General features: G+C 39.4%; 1 protein-coding gene across 1 annotated transcript in view; it reads left to right on the forward strand.

Annotated features, from left to right (window-relative positions):
- Positions 1-22,672, forward strand: part of LOC144600411 (chromosome-associated kinesin KIF4-like) — a 39,609-nt gene that overhangs the window by 14,352 nt on the left and 2,585 nt on the right. Inside the window, exons 10-29 of the mRNA XM_078412004.1 lie at positions 78-139; positions 1,455-1,587; positions 2,041-2,099; positions 2,993-3,092; positions 4,926-4,985; positions 5,983-6,165; positions 6,311-6,414; positions 8,574-8,718; positions 10,688-10,798; positions 11,364-11,447; positions 12,189-12,299; positions 13,485-13,637; positions 14,162-14,259; positions 15,317-15,446; positions 16,309-16,479; positions 19,148-19,246; positions 19,792-19,869; positions 20,662-20,754; positions 21,379-21,540; positions 21,941-22,054. Of these exons, the coding sequence (XP_078268130.1) occupies positions 78-139; positions 1,455-1,587; positions 2,041-2,099; positions 2,993-3,092; positions 4,926-4,985; positions 5,983-6,165; positions 6,311-6,414; positions 8,574-8,718; positions 10,688-10,798; positions 11,364-11,447; positions 12,189-12,299; positions 13,485-13,637; positions 14,162-14,259; positions 15,317-15,446; positions 16,309-16,479; positions 19,148-19,246; positions 19,792-19,869; positions 20,662-20,754; positions 21,379-21,540; positions 21,941-22,054 (2,250 nt within the window). The remainder of the gene's footprint in view (positions 1-77; positions 140-1,454; positions 1,588-2,040; positions 2,100-2,992; positions 3,093-4,925; positions 4,986-5,982; positions 6,166-6,310; positions 6,415-8,573; positions 8,719-10,687; positions 10,799-11,363; positions 11,448-12,188; positions 12,300-13,484; positions 13,638-14,161; positions 14,260-15,316; positions 15,447-16,308; positions 16,480-19,147; positions 19,247-19,791; positions 19,870-20,661; positions 20,755-21,378; positions 21,541-21,940; positions 22,055-22,672) is intronic.

Consider the following 22,672-nt stretch of genomic DNA (forward strand, 5'->3'; position numbering starts at 1 on the left):
ATTTCAGGTTATTCTATTTTGAATGCGGTATTTACATGTAAAGATGGGTGGCCTAATACTTACTGTGCTTGGTTTAGGTGCAGGAACTTCAAGTGCTGTTGCTTCAAGCACATGGCGGAACAGTTCAGATGAGCAATGGGTAAGCCAAGTATATGGAACCTGTATACTAGAGGTTTACTAATTTAAACAGTAATTTTTATTTAGTCTGCTCACTAGTTTTTGCTTTTGGCTCTTCAAGAGTCGAATATTTAATTGTCATGCATGCCAACAATGCAACAATACAATTCCTACTTGCAGCGGCATAACAGGCCTGTAACATGTAGATAATTCCATCTTCTATCAATTAACGCCACAAAATATATCACTGGTGCGTGGGTTGAATAGAGATGCTGAATTATCTTTAGATTTCTTATTTATATTTATGGAAAACCAAGTAAAGCACAATCAATATGCAAATTGGAATTTGGAACAAAAATGCAATTCCAGCTATACCAAAACTCGAATGCATAAGTAAAATTAATGTACACCAGTTGCATTTCATATTTTCCAAGAAATAAGCAATGTTTTTAAATACTTGGGTTGAGACTTGTAATCCCGAGACTTAAATTTTATGAGGTTGTATTGATTTGAGCTACGTGGCCTAACAGATTGGCTTGATAGTTGTTAATCTGGCTTAAATTTGGAGATATATGTGTTTGTTTAAAATGGGTAGCATTGTACAAAACAGGATTAATATTGTTGGGGCTACTTTTCATAATATGAAATTCAATGTTCTGGTTTGCAATATACAATTGTACATCCAATGTACAATGGTTTGCAATAGAAAATGGACAATTGAATGAATATTCTTTTTCAACACAAAATGCTGGAGTAACTCAGCGGGTCAGGCATCATCTTGGGAGAAAATGGATGGGTGCCTTTTTGGGTCAGGACACATCTTCAGGTCCTGACCCGAAATGTCACCTATGCATTTTCTCCAAAGATGCTGCCTGACCTGCTGAGTTACTCCAGCATTTTGCCTTTCTTTGGTGCAAAGAAACTCCTTTTTATTACATATTGCAACTCCTTTTTATTACATATTGAATATTCTTTATTTTTCTGTTAACAGTGCTATTTTGTAAAGAATGCAAAAGGATATGACATAGTTATTAAAAATCGTGATCCTCCACTGTATCAATGCTATTCATTCTTGTGCAGCTAATCTATGTAATTAAAGTTTCTGATAGTAGCACATTATATGAGGGATATAACTCGGGTGTCTTTCAGTTTCACTAGAAAGAATTGCTTTGTCAACGTTGCTGGCAAGTTAATGTTTTTTTAGAATATGTTATCCTTTGTAAATAATAAAACACACAGATGTTTAGTCATTTGTGACAGTTAACCCGCTCCTATTGGATTTGTCTGTGGCTGTTGCATATTATGGAAATTAATAAGAGAAATACTTATTTAATTAGAGTGGGTGAATCTGAAAATCTACAATCTGTTGTGGAAGCAGCAAGGATACAGAGAGAGGAGGTAGAAAATTTGAGCAAAGGGCTTCGTGAAGCTGTTGGCCAGACAACACAAATGTGTGAAAGGGTTATAGCGGTAAGATAGCATTTCTCAATATGAATATTTTGCAAATGTGTGATTCTTCCCATTTACCATGAGAACACCACACCCGACTCCCAACTGTCACAGTGGCGCGATGTTTGGACATTATTTTGAGTGTAGCTTTCTTATCTTGTCATTAAAGTAACTTCTCCAAGCACATATTCCTTTTTTTTTAAAGTATTATTTGTACGTGTAGTTAACACATCAGATTCCCTTTTGTATAATTACTCTTAGCTGTAACTGACACCCCTCCTGTTTTTCATTTGCATGTTGTAATAATTCTCACCACCTACACTTGTCCCTTGTGAGAGAAAGTGTTACAATTGAAATGGGAGGTTTGTGTAGATTTTTTAAGGTTAAGAATAGGAGAGGTGGGTAACTAAAACATTTAAATTGTCTTAAGTGCATATTTATGATTAATAACTGAACTTTTGTCACTTTGTTCAGGTTGAGCAGGTGAATGAAAAGCTGATGAGCAAGCTGAGTGAACTTTCGAAGCATGCCACGTATGTATCTGTATAATTCAGTGGCATCTTTCAATATTTAAAATCTTGAGTCACCAATTCAAAGGCAAATATATATTGTCAGGATTATGGTGAGATTTTGGTGTAGTCTTGAATATTTACAAAAGTTTATAATAATCGCACTTTGCTAATCAGCTGAGATTTATTTCCTGCTTTGTGTTCTCTGTTAGATGACAGTCATCAGTCGTTCAGCTTCAACTCTTGCTCCTCCCTATCCCTCTCTGAATGCATATCTTGCACCTTTTGCTGTGACATCTTAAGTGACTCGCATGTTTAAGTTTATGAATTAATAGTTAAGACAATTCTTACTTTTCCTTGATTTGGTCCGCACAACCACCACCACCACCACCACTGATGCTTGATGTATTTGGTTAATAATAACTGTCCCTCTGCTGAACAGGTTTGCTACCCTTTTGAAAGTTTTGCTGTCTGATACCGCTGTTCCTATTTTTAAATAGCTGTTGGTGATCTGAACATTCATCATAAACTCCTTACCACAATGTACCCACATTCAAATATTATCCCCTATTATGACTGCCACGTGTGGTGCTTTGCCTCCTGAAGTGCCACGCCCGTTTATCACTTTCTCTTTCCACATTCTTATTTTTGTGCTCCACTCAACCATGGCTATGCATAGTTTCTGTGTGCCCTTACTGACTGTTTCAGTCACACCTCCCTCAATCATTAAACTTCACGTTTAACAGATGGGTTTCATTTTTGAACATGAACAAACGTAATGTAGAAATCTAAGATAGCAAAGAAACTTTACAGGAAAATCATATAACTGGGATGTGCATCTCCAATTCCAGTTCATCAGGTTTGTTCTGAGTAAACCCAAGAAAACAAAAACATACCTTTGCACATTTCTTTAACAGTTGCAAGTTGGACCAACTAATTGAAACTTCACCCATTGAAGCGGCAAAAGAGCAAATTGATGCCCTACACGATCTACAGCAAATGATTACTGATCTGGAGGTGAGAGTTATGTGCTGTTTAGGGATGAGACGTAAACAATAATAGATTGAAGGAATCTTTATTGCTAGTGTCACCATCTGCTAGATGATGCTTAAGTTATACAGGTTTCTTAATGTAATATCAAAGCTTCTAAACTTATAAACCATTTATTTTGCCCTAACTAACTCAATGGGTGACTAGCTTAAGAAATGAAAGCAAAATGGACCATTTGCATCCTTTGGGTCATTTGGACATCTCTCTTGTATTCCTTAAATGGAAGCATTGACAGCTAAACTTGTTTTTTTCTGAGCGTTGGTTAATTACAGAATTATCTTTTTGACAGTTTGTGGACTTACACAGAACTTTGAAGTCTTTGGTCACTCAGGGTACTAGTTTGAGCACAACTTTAGGTGTTGTGTTCTGGCACATTACAATGTTTGCCTTTGGAGGGAGGGAGACCAGGTGTCAAGTTGCCTACATAGTGGACATTGGAGCCAGGGCATTATAAGCCTGGGATTCTTGGGAAGGAAAAAGGAATATTCCTGTGAGAATAAAGATGTGCCTATCTTTCAAGAATATTCAGCTGATTTTGTTTTCAAGTCAGAGCTCCAACTATAGAATCACTCCTGTGGTTTCTTTGCTGTAGAGATCAAGGTTGGTCATCCTGCTCTTTAATCTTTTGATCATTTGGTGGTGACATGCCAGTTTTCCATGTTCCAGCTTATGTCTTTTTAAGCAGTAAACCACCTGGCCTTGAGAGCTTCCTGAAAATTCAAGGAGTGATAAATGCAAACAAAATGATGCTTCAGACTTCTATCCAGAATTCTGCACTCTGTAAATGCTAGAGTTACATAGATACATCGAAAATAGGTGCAGGAGTAGGCCATTCGGCCCTTTGAGCCAGCACCACCATTCAATGCGGTCATGGCTGATCATTCACAATCAGAACCCCGTTCCTGCCTACTTCCCATATCTCTTGATTCTGCTAGCACAAAGAGCTCTATCAAACTCTTTTGAATCCATCCAGTGAGTTGGCCTATATTGCTTTCAGATGCAGAGAATTCCTCAGATTCACAACTCTGGGTGAAAAGGTTTTTCTTCATCTCTGTTCTAAATGGCCTACCCCTTATTCTTAAACTGGCCCCTTGTTCTGGACTCTCCCAACATCAGGAACATGCTTCCTGCATCTAGCTTGTCCAATCCTTTAAGAATTTTATGTTTTTATAAGATCCCCTCTCAAGGTTAGTGTTTGGGTATTTAGAAACATGATAGATTACTGGCCTTTAATGTTAATGCTCTTTCTCTCCGATCTGTTCAGTATTTCCAAAGCATGTTTTTATTTCGTTTTTTCAGAATCTGAAGGTATTTACTTTTTTTTGACCACTCCTTAGAATGGCTAAATTGTAACCAATTCAGCAGTTATATTATCATGCAGTTGGGGTGCAGCATTGACTATGTTGGAATTGCTATTCCATGGGGCAAGCAAGGTATAAGATATACCTGGAGTGAATCTTAGCAAATTATGTTACAATATTGTTGAGCACTGCTTTGGTGTTAGACATGGTGTCAGCAGATGTTCAAGTGATTTTACTGACGCTGGAAATATGGTTCACTGTTAAGTGTCTCGGCAAATTGCTCACCCCACCCCAAAATTGTGTTTTGTACCTGATTTTGTATCTTTTGAAGAGACATAAAATTGGGATCATGAAGGAAATTGCCTTTCCAATGAATCAGACTTTGGAAGTTGAAATCTGGGAGAATTGATTAAAATCAAGGTTGGGCTTGTACAAGCAGGGCATGCCTAATCGGAAACAACTTCAACCTAAATGTTTTTTTTGTTTTTTTAATGTATAGAGTGAATGTAAAGGACTTGCACCTGAACTGGAGGGAATAGACATGGAAGAAAATATGAATGTAAGTGACAATAGACAATATGTGCAGGAGTAGGCCATTCAGCCCTTCGAGCCAGCACCACCATTCAATGTGATCACGGCTGATCATTCACAATCAGTACCCCGTTCCTGCCTTCTCCCCATGCCCCCTGACTCTGCTATCATTAAGAACTCTATCTAGCTTTTGAAAGCATCCAGAGAATTGGCCTCCACTGCCTTCTGAGGCAGAGAATTCCACAGATTTACAACTCTGACTGAAAAATGTTTTTCCTCATCTCTGTTCTAAATGGCCTACCCCTTATTCTTAAACTGTGGCCTCTGGTTCTGGACTCCCCCAACATTGGGAACATGTTTCCTGCCTCTAATGTGTCCAATCCCTTAATAATTTTATATATTTCAATAAGATCCCCTCTCATCCTTCTAAATTCCAGCGTGTACAAGCCTAGTCGCTCCAGTCTTTCAACATACGACAGTGCCGCCATCCCGGGAACTAACCTAGTGAACTTATGCTGCACGCTCTCAATAGCAAGAATATCCTTCCTCAAATTTGGAAACCAAAACTGCACATAGTACTCCAGGTGTGGTCTCACTAGGGCCCTGTACAACTGCAGAAGGACCTCTGTGCTCCTATACTCAACTCCTCTTGTCATAATGGCCAACATGCCATTAGCTTTCTTCCCTGCCTGCTGCACCTGCATGTTTTGACCATGTTTTGTCTATTTTATAACATAAAAAGTGTTATCTGTTCTTGTTCTATTATCCTTTTGGGGAAGCATTTGAAAGTTTGCATTAAACTAGTGCTTTTAGGCATACTAATGTTCTGGAATTTTAACTAAACATTCCTCTTAAACTTCCACAGCGAAGAAAATAAACAATGCAACTGGTGTAGCAGCACTTAAACATACAGAGCTTAGTCTTCTATGTGACACTGCTTCAAATACGTATTGCAGTATTAACCTTGTACAAATGTGCCTTCAGCAGCACTGCTGATGACTTAAGAAATGCTTCTGTATTCATAGGAGAATGAAGTCTTCGAGGAAAAGAGGGACTCTGATCCTTTTGTGGCCAGTCATGCGCTGAGGCATGCACAAATGTCAAAAGAGTTGATGGAGTTGAATAAAGTACTGGCACTTAAAGAAGAACTCGCTCGGAAAATGTCCCAGAGTGACTGTGAAATGGAGCCTGTTCATGTTGTGTATCAGGTAAGCCTTAATGAGAAAGTGAATTGTATTGTTTTGCGAACGTTTTAGCTGAAATTGTATGTTCTTGCAAGTATTGTGCAGTTACTGTGTAATAAACCTACTCGTTTATAACAAATGTTTCATTAACGTATTTGATGTTTTCTAGGACAGCATCAAATCCCTTGAGAGTGAAGTTTCTGCCCTGCAAAAGGAAAAAGAGGAGTTGGTGCTGGCGCTGCACAGTGCAAAGAAAGACACCAATGCAACCAAGTTAGTTAACACTGGGATTTTGTATTCTGATAAAGATAATTAAGACAGACATTTGGATTTGAGGAACTAAAATGAGAATCAAATTGTTAACTTGAAGAATCGAACCTTTTATTGTATTTCTAACGTGTGAAAAAGATCAACATGCCAAGATGATTTTATCTTGGAGACAAATTGGAAAATTTCAATTTTGTTTAGCACTTAATTTTCTAGCAAGACCTAATAGAAGTGCTTGTGTATGAATGGATTTTGATACATCTCATTATTAACCCTTCCATTTAACTGGAATATATGAATAATTGTACAACAAAATACAAGCAGACTACTTGGCAATAAGCATTTTTTGGGAAACCCCTTTTTGATGCAAGAACTGAACATGCATGCCAGAAGGATATTGTCCAATGGTGTCCTATACACAAAATACACCAAAAACAAGAGAGCTGATCTTTTCAATTTCCTGCCCTGCAAGTTTTTCCTTGACTGTCAGCAAAGTGTCAGAAGATTACCCATAGAGCTATAACTTGCTCACCAATGCCCAGGTTTGGTTTGCCTGTATCATTTGTCTCCAGGCTAGTTTGTAATCTTGGTTTAAAAATCGATAAAATAATTAATTTTGAATGGTGCTTGAAACATCTGGGCTGCATCTGTGTGGGATCCTGTGTTTTTACTTGGTCATGGTGACACATTTTGGAAAAGGCCCTTAACTTGGTATGGTAAGGTTGGTATGGTAAGGGTTTGTGGTTGCATCAGCTGTGGCCATCATGGCAGGAGTTTCTTAGGCCATTGTCAAAGGTTAGCAAGTTGTTTAGTTAAATTCTTTACAGATAAGTAGTTGGATTAAAGTCTCCACACTTAATGGTTGGTTGTTTATCCTGGCACTGGCCAAGTCAGGAGGATTAAATCTGAGGTAAAGCAGAGTGTTGGCAGAACTCAGCAGGTCAGGCATCGACTGAGGAGATCGAAGTGAGGTTGGTGTTTAGGTATTTAGAACCTAACTAGACCAAGTGGACCTGTTGGGCCCAAAACTGTCCTGTATTGGTGCAGCACCCTCCCCTTCCCCTTCCCCCTCTCCTCCCCTTTCCCCCTCTCCTCCCCTTTCCCCCTCTCCTCTCCTTTCCCCCTCTCCTCTCCTTTCCCCCTCTCCTCCCCTTCCCCCTCTCCTCTCCTCCCCTTCCCCCTCTCCTCTCCTCCCCTTCCCCCTCTCCTCTCCTCCCCTTCCCCCTCTCCTCTCCTCCCCTTCCCCCCCTCTCCTCCCCTTTCCCCCTCTCCTCCCCTTTCCCCCTCTCCTCCCCTTTCCCCCTCTCCTCCCCTTCCCCCCTCCTCTCCTCCCCTTTCCCCCCTCCTCTCCTCCCCTTTCCCCCCTCCTCTCCTCCCCTTTCCCCCCTCCTCTCCTCCCGTCCCCCCTCCTCTCCTCCCCTTCCCCCTCTCCTCCCCTTCCCCCTCTCCTCCCCTTCCCCCTCTCCTCCCCTTCCCCCTCTCCTCCCCTTCCCCCTCTCCTCCCCTTCCCCCTCTCCTCCCCTTCCCCCTCTCCTCCCCTTCCCCCTCTCCTCCCCTTCCCCCTCCCCTTCCCCCCTCTCCTCCCCTTCCCCCCTCTCCTCCCCTTCCCCCCTCTCCTCCCCTTCCCCCCTCTCCTCCCCTTCCCCCCTCTCCTCCCCTTCCCCCCTCTCCTCCCCTTCCCCCCTCTCCCCACTTCATCCCCCTCAACCCCCTTTCCTGTCCCCCCCACTCCATAAGATATGCTGGATGTTAATCTTGCGAAATTGTTTTACGATTTTGTTCTTTGGTTCTACAAAATTCTGAAGATACTTGATAGGGCAGGCGGTCTGTAGTGAAACAGTATTAACCTTTTGGGTTGATAGCTTTTCACTAGAAATGTTTTTACTTGGGGGATTGAAATTTCCAATGGAAGTGTGGCTGTGGTTACCAGATCAGTAATCCAGTGAGCTTAATCCATTGCCACCATGGCAACTGAGGGATTGAACTTTTAATAATCTGGAATTTTGAAAAACAACAATTACTCTTTGTAAAGATAACTACTAAAAATCCATCTAGTTCACTTTATGTCCTTCTCGGGGAGAAAATCTGCCATCCTTGCCAAATGGCCTAACTATGATTCCATGCTCGCCTTATGGATTTATTTTTCTCCTGCTGTCTATTTTCAGGGTCAGTGAACGTCGAAGGAAACGCCTTCAGGAGTTGGAAGCTGAAATGACAAACCTTAAAAAGAAGCTGATGGAGCAGTCAAAAATCCTGAAAATTAAGGAGAAGGCAGAAGGCACTGTTAATAAACTGAACCAAGAAATCCAGGTAAAAAAGTATCTTCGGTAACGTATCAAAACCAAAACTTTGAAATATAAAGTTTTAAATCATAAGAATTTCTGCTGATATGTTTATGTGCTACCTGTTTAACCATTGACAACCCTCCCAACCCTTCCGAATTTGGCGGAAAGTTTCCGCTTTCTTATTTAATTTCCGCCATTCTGATTTCGCTTCATATTTTTCCGCAAAAGTCAGTAATTGCGTTTTGTCAATTCAGCCACTAGAGGTTACTAGGGATTCCGCGAGAAATCCCCCGCGCCCTGGAAGTCTGCCCGAAAATGTGGCTCCCAGGCTGGGCAAGGCAGCCAATCGCGACCTCATCGGGACTTCCACGGCCGATCGGTGGGTTGAATTTGCAACCTGCGGCCGGGGCTCTGGAACTCCAACCCAGCTGGAGCCAGCACATCTATCCCCATAGCCGACCTCCTTGACCGGCTGGATAAACCAGCAAAGCTCTGGAACCAAGAGTGCCAGAAAATCAGTGGTGGAACTGTAATACGTAAAGATTAAATTTAAGTGCAAGATTAGAAAACTATATTAATTAATTAAGATGGGGTTAAAATATAAAACACAGCAGAAAAGTCAATTATCACCTTATTGGGCTGATTATCAATTAATGTGCGAATTTACTTCAAGTACTTCCGTATGCTTAGTCGAGTCGCATATATCAACTCTTTCTTCATAACTTAGTCATACATTTTATGACCATTGTTCTTTTATTCAATACCAAGAGAATTGGGACGTGTAAGGAAAAAGCAAAATAGAAAAAACAAAACAAAACAATTTTTGTGTTCCAAAAAGTATCTGTTCAATAACCTTTCTATAAATAGCAGAATATACTCATGATAGTCCTGACATTGTAAATGTAGCCCAAGAACTACAGACTGTTGGAAATAATAGTCGTTTTTCACACATGAATGTAGTGCAACGCGTATGCGCATTTGGCGAGCATACCTTTTTTGTTTTGCTGGGAAGTTGCATTATGTGCTATATTATGAATTTTTATGTAAAATACTGAATTTTGGACATCAAAATTGAATTTGTAAAATCAAATGTTGGGAGTTCTGCATTGAGTTCCTGCCTCCCAACCTCATTGGAGTTTCTGCCTCGGCAAAACTTAATTGTTCTGTAATCTTAGTTCTTTTTTTTTAAAGAAACTTGTTTCAGGAATGCATTAATCAGATTTTGATTGTTTCTTTTTGTATTCCCACCAGACTGTCATTACAATCAGTTTTAAGAGTATAATCAACATTTTGGTCTCAAGGCGTAGTTTCTTCCCATTTAGTTTGAGGGGGCAGGAAATAAAGCAAATTCTGGGACTTTGGTACCAGACTGGCGGTCTTTATGACCACTTTTAACTCCTAGATATTACAAATTGCTCAGGATTTCCTGTGAAATTGGTGAGCTTAAAGGTAGCATGAGAAATGTGGCCCTGGGAGGTGGGTGCCAAACAATCAACATGTATCCAACGAAGGTATTTATTCACAAAATGCTGGAGTAACTCAGCAGGTCAGGCAGCATCTCAGGGGAGAAGGAATGGGTTACGTTCTGGGTCGAGACCCTTCAGTCTGGACCCAAAACGTCGCCCATTCCTTCTCTCCTGAGATGCTGCCTGACCTGCTGAGTTACTCCAGCATTTTGTGAATAAATACCTTCGATTTGTACCAGCATCTGCAGTTATTTTCTTACACAACATGTATCCAACCCATTTCCCATACATCTAGCTGCAATTCTTCAACAGACTAAGCGAGGGATAGATACTTTACTCGAGGCTTTTTCTGTAAAACTGTGCATTTTTATAGTGGGGGAATTAAAGGTTTAGTTTGGTTGAGTTTAAAATTATCAATCATTCGAAATCAAGATTATCCCAGCTCTTCTTTGCCTTGATGGCTGTCAATTTGCTTTTTTCATGGATGACCTGAAATATTAAAGGTGCACTGGTCTTTTTCTCTTTCAGGCATTGAAGTGTCAGCGAGTGCAACTGATGCGACATATGAAAGAGGAAGGTGAGAAGTCCCGAAGATGGAAAGCAGAAAAGGACAAGGAAGTTCTTCAGCTAAAGGAGAAGGTAATATTTTTTGATGGCTTAAATTGGGAATTTAAAGTTAAGTAACTTGAAATGCGACCTTTCAAGTTGCACTTTGCCATTATGTTTGTTATAATGCTTGTTTGTTATGGAAAGCTGAAGCTGGAAACTCTAGCACATCTAACATTATAGGGACATGTATATATATTTTTATTTTTACCTCTATTTTCCTGTAATCTTGTTTTAAAGCTCTTCAAGAATTATTGCTATCCTATAGATAGTATATGTTTGTTTTAACATGCAACTGCCCTCTTTTCATGATCAATGAGTTTGAGCTTATGTGGCTGCTGAAGAAATAGTTGTTGCAGAATCCAAGAATGTTAAATGCTGAACACTTGCTTTGAGCCATTTTTAAGAAGCAATTTACTCGTTCACTTTGTACTGTGCGATGTCAAAGGTTGCGACATAAAATGATTATTACAATTCAGTGGCCTCTGCATCTAATGTGAATCCTATCTGCCATATTCATTTGGGATCGTTGGGGATTGGTTTCGGAGGTAGGAAAGGTAGAGCAGTGTTCAAACTAATTAAATACTTTCTCTTACAGGATCGAAAAAGACAGTATGAGTTGTTGAAACTAGAACGTAACTACAAACAGCAAGCAAATGTTTTAAGGCGCAAAACTGAGGAAGTGAGTATGGGCAGCTTCTTTGGGTCCTAAAGAACAATTTGGATCCCTTCTCCCTAGCTGTCTCCTGTGAACGAGAAATTGATTTCTGCTCCACGGGATAGACCATAACCCCAGAATCTACTTGTGACTGAAATTAAAGTATACATAATTAAAACACTAAAAGTATATTTATCTGCAGACAAGCTGCTATTGACACAAAATGGCAGATTGTTTGCTTTCAGATCTGATTTTCAAATTAAAGATGTTCGCGCACTTTGATCCTCGCGTTTTGTTAAGCTGTCTGTCTTCAGTTCTCGAGCCAGAAGCAACATTACGGTGTGCAGTGAGTTTCTAATGATGACTGCCTTCTGAATTGCTGCTCTCCACCCCCAAAACAACGAGAGGGTTGTGGTGTCAGAGGGAGCAAGCAAAAAGCTCTCAAATTATGATTCTCACCTTGCCTTATATACTTGCCATTGGGTGAGTGGGAGCTGAGTAGGAATCTGATATATATTTCCCCATGCACTACTATGTTCTTAGCATCCTAATTTGGGACTTTGTTCCACTATTTAGTAAAGGTCCTGTAGAATCTGATCTGCCATATTCATAATTTGGTAGTACAAGAGTAAGGGGACACAATTGGCAATTTGAAAACTGTTCTTTCGTTACCAACTTATCTGCTCTTTGGAAAGTTTTTTGTAAACAATATTTGGAGATAAAGCTTTCATGGCATTAGCTTAATGATTTTACACGTCTACCCAGGCTGCTGCTGCAAACAAACGATTGCGAGATGCATTACTGAAACAAAAACACGCAACTGAAAAACGCAAAGAATTGAACAGTGGAATGGAAGGGACTGCTGCAAGAATCAAGGTGCAATTGCTGTGCAGTTAAAATCATAATAGTTGCATCCCAAGAAACCTTGTGTTATTGTAAATCACATTATAGCAGAACATGAAAGATTTAAGCAGGTTTTTATGATTGGGCTATAACCAATGGTACTAGGATAATGCTAATGGCATTTCCTAATCAATTGCATTATATGCGGAACTACCTGTACCTCGTTTATTGCTAATGGCCGACAATATAGTTTCCAGCTAATGTCAAACAGTTTAGATACACTGCAACCACAATGCACCCGACCACTGATTTTGTTTTGCATGTAAAACATATGCATTAGTGGACTATATACCATGGAGCAAGTTAATTGGAGTACCCTTGGACATACTGCATTCATAAAAAACTGGAGATTGACTATCAATTAAATAACATGCTGTTTACCTAAAGTCTTTCCACCTTCTAAAAGGCAAGCCTTTTGTTGATTTAATGCTACCACGAACGTAGAGTTGTAGAACAGGCGCTTTGACCCACATTGTCCATGTTGACCAGGTTGGTCTTATTTGACCCATCGGCCTCTGAACCCTTATCTACATATCTGTCCGCATATCTTCTATTGGCTTGCCTTGAGTGAAACTAATTTTCTGTTGGCTTTTGCCCCTTAAGAGGTTATATATTGTCGTTGATTCTGCAATAATTGTTTAAAATGTTAGTGATTACTTATCCACTGTCCCAACCTTTTACTGCAGCTTCTCAAACTACCACAGTTAGCATGTGTCTTGCGCCTTTGAAATTTTTCAGACATAATACTGTGTAGATCCTTGAGTTTGGAGCGACTTAGCAGGGCAGGCAACATCATGGAGGGAAATGGACAAAAGCTGTTTCGGTTTGAGACCCTTCATCTGGACCAGATGAAGACTCTTGACCGAATATGCCGGCTGTCCATATTCCTCCACAGATGCTGCCTGTCCCGAGTTCCACTAGCAGTGTGCTTTTTGGAACTTTTTAATCAGGACTTGAGCCATAATGATTAATAAAAATATTTAAGTAACTCATTTCTAAAATATTACAGTTTATCATATTATAGCTCTCAAACATTTCTGCTATTTTATAAGATGCCACTGAGTTTGCTGATCAGTACACTGCATCCACATGGCCTCCACAACCATAGCTTGTGCATAAAAAATGTAATTTAAAAAAATAATTTTGTCTGCGTTGTAGAATTGGCTGGTCAATGAACTGGAAGTACTTGTAAGTATAGAAGAGGCTCGTCATCACCTGAACTCTCTGCTGGATGATAGGAAAGTGTTGGCGCAGGAGCTTGTCTTTCTCAAAGAGAAGAAAGAGGCCCACCTTCCGCCACCAAAACTACGGGTAGGTACAGGTCACTAAACCAAAGGAGCATGAACAATTGTCCAGTTTTCATTTTGATGTTAAAAAAAACTATTTTCTTGAGATTGGAGTTAGCCAAATTTGAACAGTGACAAATCTTCAAGGTTTTTAAGATTGTAATAAGTTTATTTGGAATATAATTTATCTCTGCTGATTCTTAAATCTAATCCACATAAAAATGAGAATTACTGTTGTCGGTTAATTATATAAATGTTAGTGCTATAAATCTTTAAAATTTATTTTTTGTCAATGCATTATTAAATTCCCATTGAGTAAAAAATGTAAACACAAGCGCAAAGTTCTGGATAGGTCTTATGAATCAAACCAATTTTTAGTATTTATGATTTTCATATGTTGAAAACAAATTCTGTTAAATTGTATTTCAACATTATTCCCATACGATTTTCTCCATTTGGAATGCCTATCCTAAATAATTGGCATGTTTTCCTATAAGTAATTTTCATTCCTGGGTTTCCCCAGTTTCAATGTACCTTTTTTGAATGTAGAGACGAACGTTTACATTGACTGAGTTAATGAAAAACGCAGAACAGGATCCATCTTTAAACAAGCAGCTTGAAAACGTGGAAACAGAAGTAGAACTCAGGTACTGTAATTGGTAGAAATATATTAAAACTTGTGCTAGAACTGTTCATTACGTTATTCCACTGCCGAACTTCAACTTCAACTGTGTTTTCTTGTTATAGATTTGTAAGAATTTTTAGTATGATAACTGGAATACAGTAGAGGATTAAATTTTGATCGACGGTAGTGAGATTTACTAAATCTTAGCGGAAAGACTTGTGCTTATTTTAATCTGACATGTCTGCTTTTTGAATTATGAGATGGAGGATAAACAAATAGTTACAACCCATAAAAAATTCTGTATTTTCTAATTTTCTATTTATTTTTTAAATTCTTAATATTTAGAAGTCCTTCTCACAACTCTTTGTCCTGTTGCCTGCCCAAATCCCTTGCTGTTCAGGTTTACATTCTTTCATAAATAATTAAGCAATTATTTTGTGAAGAGGCATTTCTTTGCCTGATTATGTTAAATGAAATTTCTCACATATGGTACCATCATTTGCTAAGAATTGTTCAAAGGAGTTTTGTGCTGAAGAGAAAGTTTGGCAGAACATTTTCTACCCTGAGCATTTTAAATGGGCTCAGTTCAAACGTGAACAATTGTAATCACTCGGTGCACCGGCTGAGTTCATAACCTGGCTGCAGTGAATGCTCTGATAAGCACAACAGTTGGTGTGATCACCAATTCTAAGAATGGTAGTGATTTTGTTTACATTTTATCACTGGAAGATGTTATGTTGATTGATGATCCTTGTCTTAACTGAAATTAATTTGCTTTCTCATACTCTTGACTGGGTTTCAGTTCCAATTTTGTTTTCTCCCTGTGGCATACTCCTATTTTCTTATTACATTTCCTTACAATGTATGAGGATGGCATAGGCTCATCAGTCTGCAGCAGATCTCGGAGGATTTCCATCCGGCTTATTTCCCTCTTACTCTCAGCACATTAAGTGCACTAATGGATCTGGTGGAGGCTTATTGACGTGTGTAAAAACAAACCAATAATCAATTAATAAGAATTTTGGCTTACTTGCTTGGTCTGACAACACAGGTTAACTTTTGTTTGTCTTTCATTTCAGGAGTGCTCAAATTGCTGATCTCCAACAAAAGTTGATGGATGCAGACAATGGAGAAAGGCTGAATCATCGATGGAATGCAATTGCCACCATTGTAGAAGCAAAGTGTGGATTAAAGTGGCTCATGAAAGAGGTGAGAATCTATAAATGTGGTCAAGCGGAACCCACTGTTCAGTTGCTATTGAGCTTTTGTGCATTATTGACTGAATGTGTAATAACCACTGCATCAGAAAAGCAGTTTAAAGAAAAATGTACAGTCAGCACCCAAACCTGATGTGGATGGGGCTTTCATTTGAAAATGTAAACTTGCATTTGTTTGAGTTTCCGTCTGCAAGACTGAAATGCTGAGAATTGTATCAGAACTGCTCCTTGAGGTCTCAAACTGATCGTGTTGATATGGTTCCCTCCGCATTCACTGCATTCACCAACCTCCTCATTGCCTGTTGCTAACCTTCCACCCTTCCACATTGTCTGACATAACTGGGCTGCTACGAGCATTGTTTGTTTTTTTAGTCATAGCCACACAGCATGGAAACAGGCCATTCAGCCCAACTTATCCACGCCGACCAAGATGCCCATCTACGGTAGCCCTGCCTGCATTTGGCCCATATTCCTCTAAATCTTTCCAATCCATTTACCTGTCCAAATGTCTATTTTTGTCTGCTGGCTCGTGATATGCATGGCCTTGATGTTAATGAGGTATGTGATATCTCGTACCTTTACCCTTTTAAAATGCAAGGTTGTAACAATCTGCTGGGAAAAAATGAGCTGAATTTCAATGCCATGATGTCTTGAGGTGAGATAGAGTGGTTAATAAAATTACCTTATTGCTGTTTTTTGTTAATCTTTCCATGGTCTGTCGTGGTCAACCTAATAATCAACCAATCTGTTATGTTTAGTCATGGGGGAAAAATGCACTAAGATTGATATTACACTTTTTTTGTGATTCTTTGTCCTCACGAAAAAAAAACGTGTTTATTTCTCTTATTTTGAAGTTGGTGTCATCTAAAGTATCGCTCAGCCAAACGACGAGTGCACTGAACCAGACTAAAGTTGATAGTGCAGAGTTACAGAAGAATTTAATCGAAGAACAAAACCGCATAACTGAGATGGAGACGGAACATCAGCAACAGCTGCTGGAACAAGAACAGCGACATCAAGAGAAGGTATATTGTGCCAAAGAGTCTGTTTCCATGCCGCATGGCAACATCTCTCAAAACACAATAGTTGGACAAACTGGCTCTGCTTATGTCAGCTACTGCTTCCTATTGTACTATTGTAGAATATTGTGTCATATTGGCTAACAAATCAGTGCCTTTCAGATTCTTAATTGGCCATTCCAAGATAAATATTTAGTTTATTCCGTGGCATATTTGCTCTACAAATGATTTTTAAAAGCTAATTTTCCAAGGACAACAGATGGTTCATTTTCTGAAGAGGATTGTTACAAATATTCTCAAAAACTAATGGGACTAAATGCAGCTGAGTTGCCAAGATCTGACAGCCTGTGTCCAAGGGGTTTAAAGGAAATGGCAACAGTGGCAGAGTCAATGCTTGACCTTTTTTCAAAACTTGCTGAATTCACAGGAGGATGCTGAAAATATTGGAAATCTCTGCAAGTTAAATTTAGCAAAGAAGGGAGGAGATAAGGTGAGAAATAAGTGGCCAGTTGGTTTAATATCTCTTGTTGGGAAGATGCTGGAATCGATCATCACAAGGCTCGTGCACAAAATAAGAGCTCATCAGACTGAAATTAATGTGGATTGAAGAGTCATAATTCGAAAGAAGGCGCTCAGAATGAATGGGTCTTTTTTCCAGACTGGGAAATGGTAGCCAGTGGAATTCTCTGTTTAGCCATTAGTCCTCAATTATTTGCTGTCTACATTGATGACCAGGAGGGTGCAGAGAGTGAGATTCCATGTCTGCTGATGACACCAAAAACCCTGAGAAAGCTGTGATGGTACTTGGATTCAGCAACAGGATGTAGAGTGAATAAGGTTGCAAAAACGTGGCAAATTGAATTTATTGTGGGGAAAGTCAAGGTCATGCACTTCAGTAGAATTCAAAATGCAGATTATTATCTAAAATATAGAGACTGCAAATGAGTAGAATGCCGTGGTTGTCTATGGGTACATATACATGAAATAGAAAAAGTTAACATGCAGGTGAAGCAAATAGTTAAAGGAAAATTGCACATCGGTCCTTTATTGTAAAAGGTGGGTTTTTTTAGTTGAGAAATGGAAAAAATATTGTTATATTTATACAAAGTGTTGGTGAGGTGACACCAGGAGTACTGCATGGCTGTGGTCCTTTTATTTAAAGGATGTATGAACAATGAAGGCAGTCCTAGAGTAAATCATAGTTTTCATGGGATGAACATGTTTGATTATGAAGGACTACAAAAAGTTAGACCTGTATTCTTTAGAAGAATGACGACTGATCTTATTAACACGCATAATATCCCAAAGGAGCATGATAGGATAGTTGAGATGTTTCACATGTGGGAGAGTTCCAACTAAGTCACAAAAGAGTGAAGTCATTTAAAACCAAGATGTGTTGCAACTTATGCTCTGTGTGTATCTCTGGAATTCTATACTCTGTAGGTTGTGACTGCTAGATAATTCTTCCATTATAGATGAGGCTCTCACTAGGGTCTCTTCTACATCCCGCAGCTCCGCTCTTGCTCCCGCTCCCCCTCCCCCCACTCATAACAAGGACAGAATTCCCCTCGTTCTCACCTTCCACCCCACCAGCCAGCAGATCCAACAAATCATACGCCAACATTTCCGTCACCTACAATGGGACCCCACCACTAGCCATTTCTTCCCATCCCCTCCCCTTTCTGCGTTCCGCAGAGACCGATCCCTCCGTAACTCCTTGGTCCACTCGTCCTTTCCTACCCAAACCACCCCATCCCCGGGCACTTTCCCCTGCAACTGCACGAGATGCAACACCAGTCCCTTTACCTCCACCCTCAACTCCATCCAAGGACCCAAACAGTCTTTCCAGGTGAGACAGGTTCACATGCACCTCCTCCAACCTCATCTGTTGCATCCACTGCTCCAGATGTCAGCTTATTTACATCAGCGAAACCAAACGCAGGCTCGGCGATCGCTTCGCTCAACACCTGCGCTCGGTCTGCGTTGGCCAAACTGATCTCCCGGTGGCCGAGCACTTCAACTCCCCCTCCCATTCCCAGTCTGACCTTTCTGTCATGGGCCTCCTCCAGTGCCATAGTGAGGCCCACCGGAAATTGGAGGAACAGCACCTCGTATTTCGCCTGGGCAGCTTGCAGCCCAGTGGTATGAACATCGACTTCTCCAACTTTAGATAGTTCCTCTGTCCCTCTCTTCCCCTCCCCCTTCCCAGATCGCCCTCTATCTTCCTGTCTCCACCTATATCCTTCCTTTGTCCCGCCCCCCTGACATCAGTCTGAAGAAGGGTCTCGACCTGAAATGTCACCCATTCCTTCTCTCCTGAGATGGTGCCTGACCTGCTGAGTTACTCCAGCATTTTGTGAATAAATACCTTTGATTTGTACCAGCATCTGCAGTTATTTTCTGCTAGATAATTGGAGGCATTTAAAGAGGTAGATTTGTGTGTATGTTCTTCTACTTAACTTTTCCTGTTATCAGTTCTTTAATGAAAAAATCTACAGCAAGATAAGAATGAGGGGAAGAAAACTCGTCACGGATAACCAAGATTATAATTCAAATGACTATATTTGGATAGTCAGAGCCAATTATCTACACGACAATTAATGTTTCAAATGATTTATAATAAATAAGTTTTTTAAACTGCCATTGTGATCTGATTGAATCCTTTACTTTTCAGGTCTTTTATTTGCTTAGCCAGTTACCTCAAAACTCCAATCAGTCAATAGTTTCCCCTCGTGATCAAGAGGCACAACTTCTGGAAAGACTTAAATTCCAAGTAAGTTTTTTTTCACCATTATCTTTTCTAATATTTGGAATCTGATGTATATCTTGCTTCACATTTTACAATCTGATCGAAGTACTTGAATCCAATTCAAAATCTCGGCAATACTCCATATTCTCTACTGATAATTCTGTCTCTTCCGAATGTACCCACACTTCCCTCCAACCCCATTCAAGTTGTGTTGAATACATACAAAATGCTGTGCATGCACACAGTGGGTCAGGCAATTTCTCTGATACAGGAAACAGTTAAAAGTTCTAGGTTGAAGTCCCTTCGTCAGAACTGCCTGACCTACTGAGTGTGTCTACCACTTGCTGCTTTTACTTCAAATTTCCAATATATGTAGCTTTTTAAAAATTGAATGCATGCTCCATTTATCTTGATCAATATCCTCAACCATCCCAACTTCACTCGCTGATCAATTGCACTTTGACAACTCCAACCAAATGTTTGGGAAGAGAGTTAAAACAATGGTATGCAGGAAATATGGTAGATATAATAGACGTGTTTTACCATGTTAAACTTTTTCAATCTGATAGGATGAAGAGATAAAGAAGATGAAAGAGTTATGTGAACGGAATCAACAGCTAATTGAAGAGAATGAATTGTATAAGCAAGTATGTACATGATGGTCAAGAATTAAAGGCAAGGGGTATGGAATAGTTGGACAACTGAGATTAAGATAATTCTGTGGCAGTTTGAAATTTTTGACAATTTCTAGGCTGTGTTGAAACATCCTCCTGCAGTCTCTTGAGTTGTGATCAGCTGTGGAGAATTCTTAGACGTTCAGCTTTTCTATTGGCCACATGCCATGGAATCCTGCAAAACAAAAATTTCAGTTTGTAAACTGTACTAAACAGTTTCACTCAATTCAGTAGTATGAATATGTCTACTTTGTATCTCTACCACTAAGAATGCCTTCATCGAATGCCTGTCCTTGGTTTGCAGATTTTAACTGACTTTCTGTGCTCCCTTTTACTGTTTTATCATTAAATAGTAAGGTCTGCTTACAAAAGATATGAACATCTAAGTTCTAACTTCCTGGTCCAATGTTAGATCCTTTCTGTTTGGATTGCCTCTTCTGAAAATTCCTTCTGTAATTAGTTAATTTGCTATCCTGTGGCAAGAGGTGAAGAAATGGGTCATGCTTCCATGTGGGAGCCTTGCAGAAGTCAAGTGCGGAACAATGAACATGGTTGGTAAGGTGTGGCAGTGGTGGGATGCAGAGAATATGGAGTGGTGAAATATGGCTATTGTGTATACTACTCAGTAATGTGCTATTTTAGGACACCAGACAATTAAAAATATATATAATGTACCCACTTGAAATATAATCATCTAACTTTGATTTTATATTGTCCTCTAATTTACATTTGATACTTAAATGTATTTTCAACATCTTTTTGCAGAAACTGAACCTCCTTCAGTATACAACTGGAAGCATGGTTGGCAACGCCACAATGGAAATACCAAATTCCTCATTTGAGTATGTTCCTCCCAAGGTAAGAATAGTGTTGTTCTCTTTCTCCTTTATGCAATAAGCTCTGGGTGTAATAAGAAAAATGATTGGATTTGAGTAATGTGCTGAGTTGAAATAACAGGATGTCAAATTGAATTAGAAGTTGTAATTCATTAAGAATCTAATTTTTGATGATACAAAGTGACTTGCACAGGAAAACGAGATATCAAATAACCTACCCAACACAAATCCAAAAGATCTCCCATGTGGAAATAAAAGTACTTTGAGGAATTCATGCAAATGTTACAGTAATGGTCTAAATGTTAAATTACTAAATTAAAAATCTAGGGCACTGAACTAACAACAAGGGGACTAGTTCAAATCCCCCTATGGCATGTGTAGAATTCAAATACAATGAAATCTGGAAATTTTGATCAACTTTCACTGCTGTTGATCGATTGAGGATATTTGGTAACCACTTCACTGCATGTAAACTGAGAGTTTGTTCTGATATTATGAAGACGTATTTTCGGGTGAGGGAGATAAAGGTATTAAATGGTGACAAGGATATCGGCCTTGAAACGCTGGTTGGCTCTTTCCAGCTGTGCAACTGAATTGAATGTCTACCAATTTGTTGCTCTATTAATGCATGTGTTTCATTTTGCAGCCTATAAACAAGAGGAAGACATGTGCAAAGCCACGCATGATGACTCCACGTATAACCCTGGAAGAACTATTATCTAACTCTGACTCTGACTCAGACTCTGCTAGCGTTGACAATGATTGGATTCCCCAAAAGGTCAAAGGAAATAAGAAAGCAAATTTAGGGGTATGTCTAGTGCAGTTAATTTTCCAAAGTGTTGTTTGTGTCACCTTGATGTTTCAGTGCCCAAAAATCAATACATATGATTTTAAAATGGTCTTATCTTCAAATACTACGGCCAGGCTTTTCTTGAAATACAAGAAAGAATGATATATCAATTGTTTGTTTTTGCAACTTTACTGGACGGAGCTGGACAATAACAATAAAGAATGGATAAAACAGTGCCTCCAGAGTGGTGGAAGTGCATCTCCAGACTTTGCAAATACATGAGTTGTTAATTAGTACCAATGCACTGTGTCTTCTGACCATTTAGTCTCGTACTAGAGCACAACGCCTACTTTCTACTAAAATATTATCAAAACATTTGAAGTGAATTCCTTTTACTTATGGTTCTTTCCCTTTGCAGTGTTCCTGTAAAGGCCGCTGTGCCAACAAGCAATGCAAATGCAGGAAGAATAAATCTGATTGTGGAGATCACTGCAAATGTGTTGCCAGCCAGTGCCACAATCGACTTAATATGGTAAGAATCTTCTCCTTTTGGTCAAAAGTGATAGGAGCAGAATTAGGCCTATTGGTCCATTAAGTTTACTCCGCCATTCAATCGTGGATGATCTATCTCTCCCTCCTAACCCAATTCCCTTGCTTTCATCCCATAACCATTGACACACATACTAATCAAGAATCTTTCTATCTCTTCCCTAAATCAAGAATCTATATCTGCCTTTTGCCCTATCCCCAGACTCTCTGCTCCCATGTGTCCCTGATGTTGCAAAGACCTTGGTAATCTTTGTTTATCATCCCAATCATTAATTGGAGGGCAAGAGCTCGATAGATGGAGTATGGCTTAGGTTTTACAGTTAAATTGGTGTATAATATAACAATGAAAGATACTTCTGTTTCCAAATGCACAAATGGTTCCTTATTGAAAATAACAGGATCTTTTATTTTCATAATGTGAAGTTCCATCACATTGGAAGTTCATAAGAACACCATGCTTAGGAAATGAAGTATTTGTCAATGAGTGTTGCCATTTCAGTTCTGCATCGGCTGCAGTGATTTTGCAGAATTCATTTGTAGAAAGCAATGTTCCAACTGCCAATATAATGTTGAATTTACACAGTCTTTGAATAATTTCTGA

The sequence above is a fragment of the Rhinoraja longicauda genome, chromosome 15 (genome assembly GCF_053455715.1).
Source record: "Rhinoraja longicauda isolate Sanriku21f chromosome 15, sRhiLon1.1, whole genome shotgun sequence".
Lineage (NCBI taxonomy): Eukaryota > Metazoa > Chordata > Chondrichthyes > Rajiformes > Arhynchobatidae > Rhinoraja > Rhinoraja longicauda.